The sequence below is a fragment of the Microtus ochrogaster genome, chromosome 2, assembly GCF_000317375.1.
Source record: "Microtus ochrogaster isolate Prairie Vole_2 chromosome 2, MicOch1.0, whole genome shotgun sequence".
NCBI lineage: Eukaryota > Metazoa > Chordata > Mammalia > Rodentia > Cricetidae > Microtus > Microtus ochrogaster.
This window is the reverse complement of record NC_022010.1, coordinates 40,680,672-40,692,850: the sequence shown is the minus strand read 5'-3', so window position 1 is coordinate 40,692,850 and position 12,179 is coordinate 40,680,672. Positions and strand designations below refer to the sequence as shown.

General features: G+C 51.5%; 1 protein-coding gene and 1 non-coding gene across 3 annotated transcripts in view; both read right to left on the bottom strand.

The window, feature by feature from the left end:
• Positions 1-959: 959 nt before the first annotated feature.
• LOC113458309 lies at positions 960-1,104 on the bottom strand. Its single transcript, XR_003378698.1, has one exon. It is a non-coding gene; the product is annotated as a U12 minor spliceosomal RNA (small nuclear RNA).
• A 7,727-nt stretch (positions 1,105-8,831) lies between these two features.
• Bdh1 (3-hydroxybutyrate dehydrogenase 1) overlaps positions 8,832-12,179 on the bottom strand; it is a 33,156-nt gene continuing 29,808 nt past the window's right edge. For both annotated transcript variants that reach the window (XM_026785416.1, XM_013351009.2), the window contains exons 6-7: positions 11,021-11,173; positions 8,832-9,606 (exon numbers count right to left, since the gene is read on the bottom strand). In XM_026785416.1, coding sequence (XP_026641217.1) covers positions 9,137-9,606; positions 11,021-11,173 — 623 coding nt within the window. In that variant the 3' untranslated portion in view covers positions 8,832-9,136. The remainder of the gene's footprint in view (positions 9,607-11,020; positions 11,174-12,179) is intronic.

Genomic DNA, 12,179 nt, shown 5'->3' with positions numbered 1-12,179 from the left:
GTTTTTTAAACAGCTCCTCCTCACTCCTTCCCTTTCTTTCCTCCCCTTCCTCCCCTCATTCTTTTTAAAGTGGAACCCTTTCTTCCACAAGACCTCAGTATAAGTGAATTTCTTACCAAGCACTTGGGATCAGTCACAGAAGAGTCACTGATTGATTGTGTGCACAGGCAACCAAGGCTCAAAGAAGAGACAGTCGGACCGTGACCACAGTCACACAGTAAATCAGTGACTGAGACAAATGGGAAAACACACTTCAAAGGAGGGCGCGCGTGCTTGTGTGTGTGTGTGTGTGTGTGTGTGTGTGTGTGTGTACACAAAACCCTGTGCCTCAGAGAGGGGGAGGTTGCTTCATGTAGAGTTCATTTACACTCCCTAAGGACAGGCTCCCTCCCTGTGGGGCACAGGTAGGAAATGGGGACAGCTCATGGCATTGTTGAATCTCAGCAGGCTTCACTGGAAATAAGATGTCATGAGGACACCACAGGGTGTTTTCTAGGCAGGAACTCATAGCTGAAGAGCAGAGTGCGTGAAATTGAAGCTCTGGGAGTTCCTCCTGGCTGGCTGGGCCTGAGGCTTCCTCCATGGCTGCTCAGAGCACCCTACCGGCAGCCAGATGGTGACAGCAGCCAAAGGAGAGGCGTCTATCCTCACAGAGGGCTGCAAGTGACCCCTGACCCATGTGCACAAGCACTTGCGTGACTCTAAACTCAAAAGAGACACTTGGGCGCTCCAGTGAGCTTCCTGCCAGGGCCCTGAACGCTCTCACAGCATACACAAGAGGGCAAAGGGCCGGGATGTGGCCAAGACTTTTTCTCTCCTTCCATTACTATGCTGGCTAACCCCCCTACACACACATAGTAGATAAACAAGATTTATTTGGAAGACAACCTTTGCCAAAACAGTCAATGTTGTCGTGAACAGTTTGTCAACTTTCTGACTCTCTGTAGAATGCAGGGGGTTGTGCAGACCACCACACCCAGGCATCCCACAAAGTAGGCAGGTCGCCTTGGGGGCAACCTTTACCTGCTCCAAACTTCTCACATTAGCAGTGAGGATTCGGGCATCACCCCGGATCGTTGTTTTCCTTACTCATAATACTTGCTAGTTTTCTATCAATGTGACATAAGCTAAAACCATCTGAGAGGAGGGAACTCAGTTAAGAAAATGCCTCCATAGCAGAGACAGGTGGATCTCTGTGAGTTCAAGACCAGCCTGGTCTACAGAGTGAGTTCCAGGACAGCCTCCAAAGCTACAGAGAAACCCTGTCTCAAGCCTCACTCCTTCCCCTCCAAAAAAAGAAAGAAAAAGAGAAAAGAAGAAAGAAAATGCCTCTATAGAATGGGGCTGTAGGTAAGCCTGTAGGGCATTTTCTTATTAGTGATTGGTGTGGGAGAGCCCAGGCTATTGTGGGTTGGGCCATCCTAGGTTGCTGATCCTGGGTTCTATAAGAAAGGAGGTTTGGCAAGCAAGCCAGACAGCTTCTGCATCAGCTCCTGCCTCCAAGATCCTCCCCTGTTTGAGTTCCTGTCCTGATTTTTTCAGTGATGGACTACATGTGGAAGTATAAGCCGAATAGAACCTTTCTTCTCCAACTTGCTTTTTGGTCACGGTGTTTCATCACAGTAATTGAAACCTTAACTTTGTTATAGTAAGGCCACTTGTTGGTTCCTGGCTGCTTAGCCCTGAAATAACCACACAGAAACTGTATTAATTAAAACACTGCTTGGCCCATTAGCTCTAGCTTCTTATTGGATAACACTTATATCTTAATTTATCCCATCTTCATTAATCTGTGTATTGCCACATGGCTGTGGCTTACCAGGTAAAGTTCCAGCGTCTGGCTCTGGCAGGGCTTACATGGCTTCTCTCCTGACTCCACCTCCTTTCTCCCAGCATTCAGTTTAGTTTTCCCTGCCTTGCTAAGTTCTGCCTTGCTATAGGTCCAAAGCTGTTTCTTTATTAATCAATGGTAATCACAGCATACAGAGGGAAATCTCACATTGTAACTTTTCTGAGGGAGTCACCTCAGTAACCAGTGTCTCACATCATCAAGCTCAGGACGAGCTGGGAGGAAAAGTGTGCCTCCCGTTTGTCTGGATCCCTGCAACCTGTAGGGTTGACAGGGATGCTCAAGGGTTAGGGGACATAGAGGAGCAGGGACAGCCTCTCAGAGCAGGGTGCCCATGGCTCCTGCTCGCAGTAAGTTCAGGGGTCCAGCTGCTGTGGAGATCCTGGGTGAGTGAGCTTGGGGCCTGGGACAGAGGGCAGAAGCTGTACCATCCTGGCCCCAAGGAGCCAAATTCTCTAGGTTCCCCAATCTCCTTTTTTGTGTTGTTGTTGTTGACCTATGGAGTTTTTCACCTAGAAAACATGCAGGATTTTCCCCAACAGCTGTGGTGGTTCTCATAGAGCCCATTTCAAACCCAGGACAAGATGCCACTGTCCTTCTCTGTTCAGAGATGTGAAGTTCTGAGTGAGAAGAGCTCCCATAGGCTCAAAGATTTGAATGCCTGGTCCCTGGCTAGTGGAATTGTTTGGGAAGGATTAGGAGGTGTGGCCTTGTTGGAGGAGGTGTGTCACTCGAGGTGGGGCTCTGACATTTCCAAAGCCCACACCTGGCCTAGTGTCCCCCTCTCTGCCTGACGCCATCAGATCAGGACATAAGGGTCTCAGCTACTTTCCCAGTGCTGTCCCTGCTCCCACCATAATGACCGTGGAGGAAGCCTCTAAAGCTGTAGGAAAGCCTTCAGTTAATTTCTTTCTTAAGAGTGGCCTTGATCATGGTGTCTCCTACAGCAACAGAACCGTGACTGAGACAAGAGCCTACATGTTGCCCCTTCCCTGTCAAACCCAGGAACTCTGAGGGATCTCAGAAAGTTCCAGTGTCTAGGCACTGAGAGTTTCAGTGGGCTGTCCTCGAGCATGAGAGGGGTTTCCGGGGCACAAAGGGTGGAGCAAGGGCTGGGGTTGAATGTCACCTCCATCCCACCCAAACACACTGCTGGGATCTTTTTTTGTTTTTGTTTTTGTTTTCAAGACAGGGTTTCTCTGTGTACTGACTCACTGGAACTCACTCTGTAGACCAGGTTGGCTTCTAATTCACAAAGGCACCTGCCTCTGCCTCCTGAGTGCTGAGATCAAAGGCGTGCGCCACCACTGCCTGGCTGCCCCGCTTGGATGTCACTGCAGCAGCATGTTACAGCATCTCTTCTCCTCCAGCCTTCTGTTTTCCAGCTCCACTTTGGAGTTACCTTGAAGAATTAAAGTCCTGGGCCCACTCTAGTTCCTGACTCTAGGTGTTTTTGTGTGTTTTGTGGTGCTGGGCTTTCCCAGGGTTTCCTGTTTACTAGGCGTGTGCTCCATCACGGAGCCACATTCCCTGGCCGGCCATGACTCTGATTTTCCCCTTTGCTGTATGAACCAGTTTCCTGAGAGATTCCTACACAATTGTTCTTGGAGCCAGGGCCTGGATGGCTTTGGAGATCCTACTTAAACCAGTTTTTGCGTATCTCACCCCACCTATTCCTGGTGCTGCAGTTCTTCCAGACTCCCCAAATTACTGTGCTTTTTTCTTTAAAGATGCTGTCTCCCCAAGTTTCAGCACTTGACCTGTCAGACCAGGCCTCTGGAAATCCAGCTTCCCACAGTGGAACACCTACAGCCTGCTTGCATTCCCCTCCCCAGGTACTTCCACACACTTGTCTTGTAACACCAGGGTGTCCTGAGCACCCAACAGTTTAGAAAGTGGTGTGGTCTGTCCACCCCATCCCCCACCACGTCAGCCAGCGTGGCTGGGAAGAACATCTCACCCTAGATCTCCTGCAGTTGGAGGACAGGTAGCTCTTAATTCTACCCCCTCCACCCCGAGTATTGGAGAAGACGCAGGAAGGGGCCTGCTCTTTGTCCCCTTTCCTTGAAGATGCCCTTGCTGCTCCGTAAATCTCGCGTTTTCTCATTTAGCATCCTGCTGCTCTTTGCTTCACTTTTCTTCCCTTGCTTTGGAGCCCAGGCTGGCCTTGAGTTCCTGATTGTCTTTCTGCTGGGAAGGCAGATACACAACACAGAGCCTGGCTTCCATCTTTGTTTTTCCTCCCAAGTATTAACAAGGTCTCACTCTGCTTAGCTTCCCAGATCAGGCGAGATGGGGGGGCATATTCAGGGTGGTATGGCTGCAGTTCTGTCTTTGTTGCTTGTGGTGGGTCCTGCACCTCGTCAGCACAACTTCTGAACTAAATATTTTCGGTGGAACACAGCAAAAGGAGGAAAGAGGTGGCTGCAGAGCCACGCATTCCTTACGTGAAGACTACAGCTGAAACCGAGGAAGACGGCCAGTCTGCTCTACTTCTGAGGAGCCCAGTGCGGCTACTCCAGGAGCTGTAATTAAGTTCACCTCTAATTGGATAAGCGAGACCAGCCTGACATGTAAGAGAGTAATTAATTCTCACTGGGGGCAGGACAAAGTCGCTGGGCAGCGGCATCTCCGGAATCCTCATTCATATTCTTTCTCCCCCTCCCTCCATCTCTCTCTCCTGATACATGTCCAAGAATGGGAAGGCAGAATGCCCCAGCCCTGCCTTAGAATCTTTCCTGTCTCTACTCTTTGCTCCCTCACATCAAGGGCATGGTCATTCGACAATACCTTGGACATGGCACAAGACAAAGAAAACCGGGCCTCCCCTCTGCTCCGCCTTCTGCAAACTGTGGGCTGGGAAGAGGCTGGCTTTAATGCTACCACATCGCCCACTGTTCCATCTCTGACTTAAGTCTAGCTCAGATCTCGGGTCCCGATGGAGACTAGGGGAAGAGGAGGGAGTCCCGGAGGCAGAAACTTGAATGCTGCGTTTGCTTTGGCACACTGACTATGATCTCCCATAAATCACATAACCTCCCTGAGGCTCTGGTTTCTTATCTGCAAAATGGGCATAATGTTCGCCATCACTAATAACCAACTCGCCTCCCGTGGAAGGAGATGAGAGGGCACGTGTGAGCAAGCGGCTCTTAGCACCTAGCCAGAGGTGAAAAGTTCTTGGACGCCTGAAGGCAACTCGGCCGGCCTTCCAGCCCAGAACGTGTCATCTGTCCGTGAGGGACGGGGTAACCACGGCTGAAATCTCCCGTTCACACGCCAGGGGTATGGGAGCCTTGTCAAAAGAGGGACCTGAGCTCTTGAACTTAACTTAGCCACTACCAAATATCAAGAGGATTGAGATGTCAATTGTTCTGTGGAGGTCTGGGTCAGAGCCAAAGTCATGTGCCCAAGACTTGAGGCTAGACAGTAGAGGCAGGGTTGACTCCGCCTTTGGCTAAATCTTCTAGAACCAAGGAAAGACTTCCGGGTACTGAGTCCTCTGTCACTAGCGAGGATCAAGCTCCAAGGCAGCCTCTGTTAGCCCTTGGCCAAACTACGGTCCCTGGTCCCCATCCTAGACGCTCACACTACGCCTCTGAAGCTGTCACTCACGAATCTCCATCCTCTAAGGACTGTGCAGACCAGAAAGGCTTTGTAGCCTTGGGTAATCTCCACAGCAGTCCTGGTGCCTTCATCTCTTTGTTTGTGCTCTTTAAGCCAAACCAATCCTGTCTGTCCCAAGCCCTGGTCCCCTGTCTCTCAAGTCCTTAGGGGTGTGGACTCAAGCATTTCTAGAACCTGTCCTCTGAAATGCCCACTGGGCACAGTATCGGCCTGCCACAAGGTGGCTGAAGGGTTCCTCTAGCACCGCCTCCCAGGGAGCCCTGCTTAGAATGCCTATGGAGTGGGGGTGGGGGCAGGGGGAGCTGGTTTGTGTGGCCGTGTTCTGGGATCGTTACTGTGCTTGAGCTTAGAGATTCCTCTTACTGTTACATAATCGAGGTATTTTTTTTCCCCTCCTTATTTTAGATCCTGGTACCATCTGTCCTGTTTTTCGTGCTTCGCTGACTCTGGGCTGGAGGTGAGCTCAGGCTTGGCCAGTCGGCTTTGTCCCTCACGTGATGAAAGACTTGGGAAAGCCTGTTACCTTATCTGTAAAACGAGATCTTGACCCCGCCCTGCCTGCCTGCCAGGGCAGCTGGAAGGATCAGCAGAGAGGTGTAACTGGCTGGGTAAGTGTGTCTGGCACTGTACACAGGAGTCTGGTTGTTAACCTGGTTCTCCGAGCTGGGCGAAGGTGCTCACTCACCTGTCCTAGGAGAGTGCCCACAGATTTGCAGAGCAGGGTTGAAACACTGGAAGTGAACAGACCTCGCCACGGGAGGCTCAAGACTCCCTGCCATAGGTGGCAGGGGCACAGCCCTAGCAGTTTGTGACAGGCAAGGCCAGGTGGTCTCGTCACCTGCTTGCGTGGCCTCTTGGCCTTGCGGTGGCCGTGGAATGTGAAGCTCGGCTCGCGTTGACTTAGCAGGCAGAAAAGTCTTGCAAAAATCTTGTCCGTTTCCAGCCATCAAAGGTGGGTTCACGCTAGCTGCAGCAGGCCAGAGGTCCCAGCTGAAGTCCTAGGTGCAGGCTAAGCCCAACCTGAGCCCCATCCTTATCCTCCCCACCCCCACTCAAGGTTTTGTCCGAAATGCTTTCCTTCCTCTTGCCTGTGGAACTAACTGAGGTTCAAAGGCACAACCAAAGGTTTGGGCTGACGGAGCCAGCACACACTGCAAGCCCATCTCCCTGCCGTAAAGGCCATGGGAAGGAGCCCGTAAGACAAAGAATGCCAGGCTCTTGGCTATACTGGTCAGTTTGGCAGTTATAAAAACATGCCAGTGATTGAGGATTAAGCAATAAAATACATGTTCACATAACTCTGGAGGCTGGATGTTCTGTCCCCACCCCTTGACGCTGGACGAGTCACCCTCCTCTTTTGGGCCTCGGTTATATGACCTATAAAATGGGAATACCCTGTGATCTGCCCACCTCACCTGTCTCGTAAAGATCAAAGGCAGTCCTGTGTCCAAGCCGGATGGTAGCTGCAACAAGGGAAGGGAGGGGGGGGTTGAATTACCACTGAGATTATCTGGAGGGAAGGTACACTGGGGTTTTCTTTTCTGAGACAGGGGTCTTACTGTGTAGTCCAGGCTGGCTTGGAACTCCCTACGTAGACCAGCCTTATCTTGCGCTCACAGAGGTCAGCTTGCTTCTTCTGTCTAAGGAGTGCTGGGATTAAAAGGGTGTGTGGCCATGCCTGGTAGCCTCAGGCTTTTCAGTTACAAGAATACAGAGGAAAACACAGGGCCAGCAAGACAGTCAGCGTAATCCTAAGTAAAATAAATCACAAGAGCCTGACCAGGCAGTCCTCTTTTGCAGCTTAAGATGCCGGTGGCGATTCTCTAGCATTCAGCTTATTTCTACTCGGGACTCAAGTATGTGCCACTTCTAATCCCCTTCTAGTTCCCAGTGATGGATGGTTGTGGACGTGCAACTCCAGGCCACTCTCCACGTGTTACAACCAATCTCTTTATTAAGCACGAAAACAAATTCTCCAAGACGTAAAAACGCCACCTGAAGGCTCCAGCTGGAAACAGTCACTGCAGTACAAAAGCGGCTTGCTGCCGTGGGCTCGCTGCTGGGAGGGAGCTCTCTGGACCCTGAGGCCCCGCCTCCCTCTTTCCTTCCCTCCCAGGAACCATCTGTCTTGCCTGAAGACAGGGGCTGGAACCGGGTACCCCTGTTTGAATCCGGAGAGGTCCAAAGCCCAAACGGCAAGCTGAATTTGCTCTCTGTGGAACCCTCTTAGCTTCAGCAAGGCTGCACCCCGCAGCCTGGTCTAGCTGCCTAGGTTCCTTTGCTCTCTCCTGACCCTGGGCTCCGGGTTCAGGTCAGACAGCTGCTTAGGAGTGTAAGGATCACCGTTTCTAAAGGGGCTTTGCTTCTTTCTTTGTTCCCAGGCAGTGTCCAAGTAGGTGGTCAAACGCTCTTGGAGGACCTCAAGCTTGTGTGGAAGAAAAAAACGCCTGAGCAGACTCTAGCCGAGGAGGCATGGCTCCCTCTGGTGGCAGGTCGGGATTTTGCCGCAAAAGGCACTCCCTAGCTCACGGCTTGACACCACCAGGAAGAAGGCAGTACTTGGTTTGGATCCAAATACCCAGACCCTGATCAACTGCAGGGACAGGCAGCCTTCAAATTCAAACCTTCCTGATGGGCAACACAGACTGCCTAGCAGTGTCTCAGCGTAATTAAAAAATAATGTTTACAGTAGGAAGGAGAGGTGACCACCCTGAAGTCCTGTGGAGCAGGTGTGTGTGTGTGTGTGTGTGTGTGTGTGTGTCTGTGCGCGCGAGTGTGCATGCACCACATAAGCACATGAGACAGTAGGCACCCAGACCCCTTGCTAGGGAGATGTCTCAGTGCCCAGCCTTGGCACTGCTAATCTGTCTACAGCCCCAAGGATAGCACCAATCCTGTCCAAGGTGAAACCAAACCATATTCCTAGGCAAAGAGCACCTCTGCCCAGACCCAACCTGAGTCTTCAAAGATGGTGGAGAAACCTCAGCTGGCAACCTCTAGATCTCCCCTCCCTAGCCAGCTGAGAGTCAGTGGCTGCTGGCCACCAGTCACACAGTGCCATGGACGGGCAGAGAACACACAGTAGCACCTGGTGTGACTGTCTCAAGAGAAGACACTCTGCTGGTAAGAGGGTTCAAGGATCAATGGGTCCAAGGTGTCCCTGGAACACAATGTGATGAGTTTTACGGCAATGCCCAAGCACGAGCGGGACCACCTGGGTGCAACGGAAGGGGTATTTCATTGCACCCACGTGCCACGGAGTTGCAAATTCTTCCTGCACACAAGAAAAAAAATCTGTTTTTTTTAGCTTAAGGATTAAATGGGATAAATATTTTGAACAGATGCTTTGGCTTAGAAATGATTTTGGATACTAGTCTAATAATCTGTTTTTAATAGAAAGCTATTTCCCACAAATATTTGTATAAAATCAACTTGAACTAGATAGAAGCACCATGTTGGCCTTGAGGCTTAGGGTCACCCACCTGTGATCCCCACATCTGTGAAGGCCTACCACCACGTGAACAAGTAAGGTTAATGCTAAGATAAGTCTTCCTACGACCGTGGATGTTCCACAGCAAATCATCAAAAGGTAACCGTATGAACTCCCTCCCCTCAGCCTTCCCCCTCCCACCAGATCCCATGGCAGAGGACACAGGAGCCTCTTCAGTGTATGTAGATCTTGTCAGAGATGGCTCCCGGCAAGTGTGTCATGATCTGCATTCGCAGCCACCAGTAGTAGTCCATGGGGTGGTAGCGGGTGTAGGGGGTGGCGGCAGTCAGGGCGTGTGTGACAGCATCAATGACAGAGGAGGTGTCTGTGGAGCCGCTGTTGCAGTAGGTCTCCATCTTGGCAATCTTCTCATCGAAGTACTTCTTGCCGTAGTCTTTGCGGACGACCTCGGGAAGCTCGTCCCACATCTTCTTAGCGATGGCCTGGATACGCTCAGGGCTATACAGACTGGTGGCAGCGATGAAATTGCCGGGCTCCACCACACTGACCTTCACGCCCAAAGGGTGCATCTCATAGCGCAGGCAGTCAGAGAAAGCCTCTACCCCGAACTTGGTGATGCAGTATGGCGAGCGGGCTGGGTTGGCCATGCGACCCAGCATGCTGCTGATATTAACGACACGGCCTATAGAAGAAGAGGGCAAACATCTGCTCAGGGGGCATTGCCCTGTGACGCGGTGGCCCGGCGGGGACAGCTTTAGAACCGTCCGTTGGCAGGGGACCTTCTTGGGCCACCCAGCTAACCAGTATTCCCCCCCAGCTTCCCCAAGGGTCCTGCTGTGCCAGGCAGGACCAGGCAAGGGGAACAAATGAGAAACAAGCCTGTGGACCAGGAGGGTGCAGTAGACTAGGCAACACACAACTGGCTGATGGCAGCCAAAGCCTGCCTGGTGGCCATACCATGGGGTGAAAACACACTGGGCGCCCGTGGGACATGGAATGGCTACATCTGTGTGGACCTGTGATCGACTCCAAGCAGGGTCTGATGCTGGTCAGGGAGAATAGGAAGCTAAAACTCTTCTGTGCACCCCAGTCAGGTGCACAGAGAAGTAATGTGGCAAGTCCAGGTGGGTACTGACCGCTGGCACAGCTAGGGATGGAGATAGAGCGCAGAAGACAGAGTGCCCAGAACGAGGTTGGCACAAGGGAGCCTTGAACACCCCAGAAGAGAGGAGGACCTGGGTTGGTGGGCTATTCCCAACACCAGATCCAGAAAGAAGTGGGCTGGGGCAGGAGAAGGGGCCCGGTTTTTAAAGCTGATTTCAAGGTTGGACATTAGGTGGCACTGTGGGACTCAGGCACAGAGAAAATGGTGCCCTCAAAAGCATTCGGTCACAGGCCCAGCATTAACTCCCCATAGGGTTGGGGTAAATCCCTCTCAGTCCAGGCTGACCTGGGTCAGCTTGCCCAAGGTGTGCCCCTAGGAACACCTACCCCCCCACCCCCCAGTGTGAAGTCACTGAAAGGTTGAGCTTCCTCACAAAGCCTACAGACTGAACCCCGTTCATGCCTATGCTGCCAAGACCTTGGGGCAGATCTGGGGATCTGGTACCTTTTGTCCCAAGGGCTTGCTGTTCCAGAGGAAAAGTCAGATCTCATGACTTTATAGATGGTTTTGCTCACATTTGGCTATTTTATATGATTTGGGGATTGCGTCTCTTCTCCAAGTTTCTGGTTTTGTTTGAACTGAATAACACAACATCTCATTTTTAAGCTACGGGACATGCTAATATTTGTTTAGCATTACACAGCGATGGAACAGCATGTAGAACAGCTGTTGGTTCCTAGAGGACAAGCTTCTACGACCCATGAGCCCGAGTGCACAGACAACTGAACTACCTTTCTTGTGTGTTTTTGAGACAGGGTCTCATTATGTATCACAGGCTGACTTTAACCTCAAGGTCTTCCTGCCTCGGTCACCCAAGTGCTGGGTTTACAGATAGATGTCCACCACCATCCCAGTTCATCTGCTCCACTTCTGAAAGCCACAGACCCCTCTCTCCTGCCTGGCCAAGTACTTCTGTCGATCCCCAACTCACCTTTGGCTCTCCGGAGAAGGGGGAGGAAGGATTTTGTTGTGCGTACCGTGCCCCAGAGGTTCACTTCTGCCACCTCTTTATACGTCTCCATGCTGGTGAACTCCACCTCTCCAAATGTTGAAATGCCTGCATTGTTAACCAGGCCCCACATTCCTGCACACAAGAGGACACAGCCAGTCACCATATGGACTCAAACACAAACACTAGTCTGCCCCTCTCTGCTCTGATCTCTTTCTTCCACGACTCCCAGCCTCTCGCCCAAGGCTTCCAGGAAACAATTCTAGAGTCGGCCATCTCTAGAGTGAAAGGGAGAGAGAGAGAGAGCCAACACCCTGACTAAATAGACTGTCCCTATGGTAGAACATCCAGGCTTCATGTCAGTGCTGACAGAATCAGTTCTCAGCCCTTCCTGACTGAGCCTTGTAGGGTCTCCGCCTGTGTCTCCCTCCATTCCAGCTCTGTATGGTTCTTAATGCCTTGACACGTATCTGGGAAGGGGTCGTAGTAATTAAAAAGATGTCTTCTCCATCAGATCGGCTTGTAAGCAATCTGTAGGGCGTTTTCTTGATTTGGAGGGGCCCACTATGGGTGCTCCAAATGCCTTCTTGCCAGGTGGTGTGGAAGAAAGCAATTGAACAACCCATGTAGGGCAAGCCAGGCAGCGGCACTCCTCCCCGGCCTCTGCTTCTGTCTTACCTTCAGGCCCTTGCTTTGAGTTTCTGCCCTGACTTCCTTCAGTGACGAACTATGATGTGGAAGTTTATATACCAAATAAACCCTCTCCCAATGTGTTTGTGGTCATGGTGTCTATCACAGCAACAAAAAAGTGAAGGCGACAGGCATTTCTCCTCCACATGAACACCCTGCACCTATTCATCCAACTCAGCTATTGCTCTGACAGCCCCTCTAGCCAGCAGTCAAGGAAACCTCAGGAACTTTCCAAGCCAAACTCATAGAAGGGCACACAACCTCAAGGTCACCCATTAAGTTACGGGCTCTGCTGCCAAGCCTTGTTCCTGGTCAGGCGCCGCCCCACTCCACCTTGGGACTGTTAACAATCCTCTATTCTCTCAAGCTCCTCCTCCGAGCAGGCTGCTGTTTGCTGGTGGTCACACATTAAGGGACCTTGGCTGGGGAGTCTTTCAGTCAGTGTGTCTCT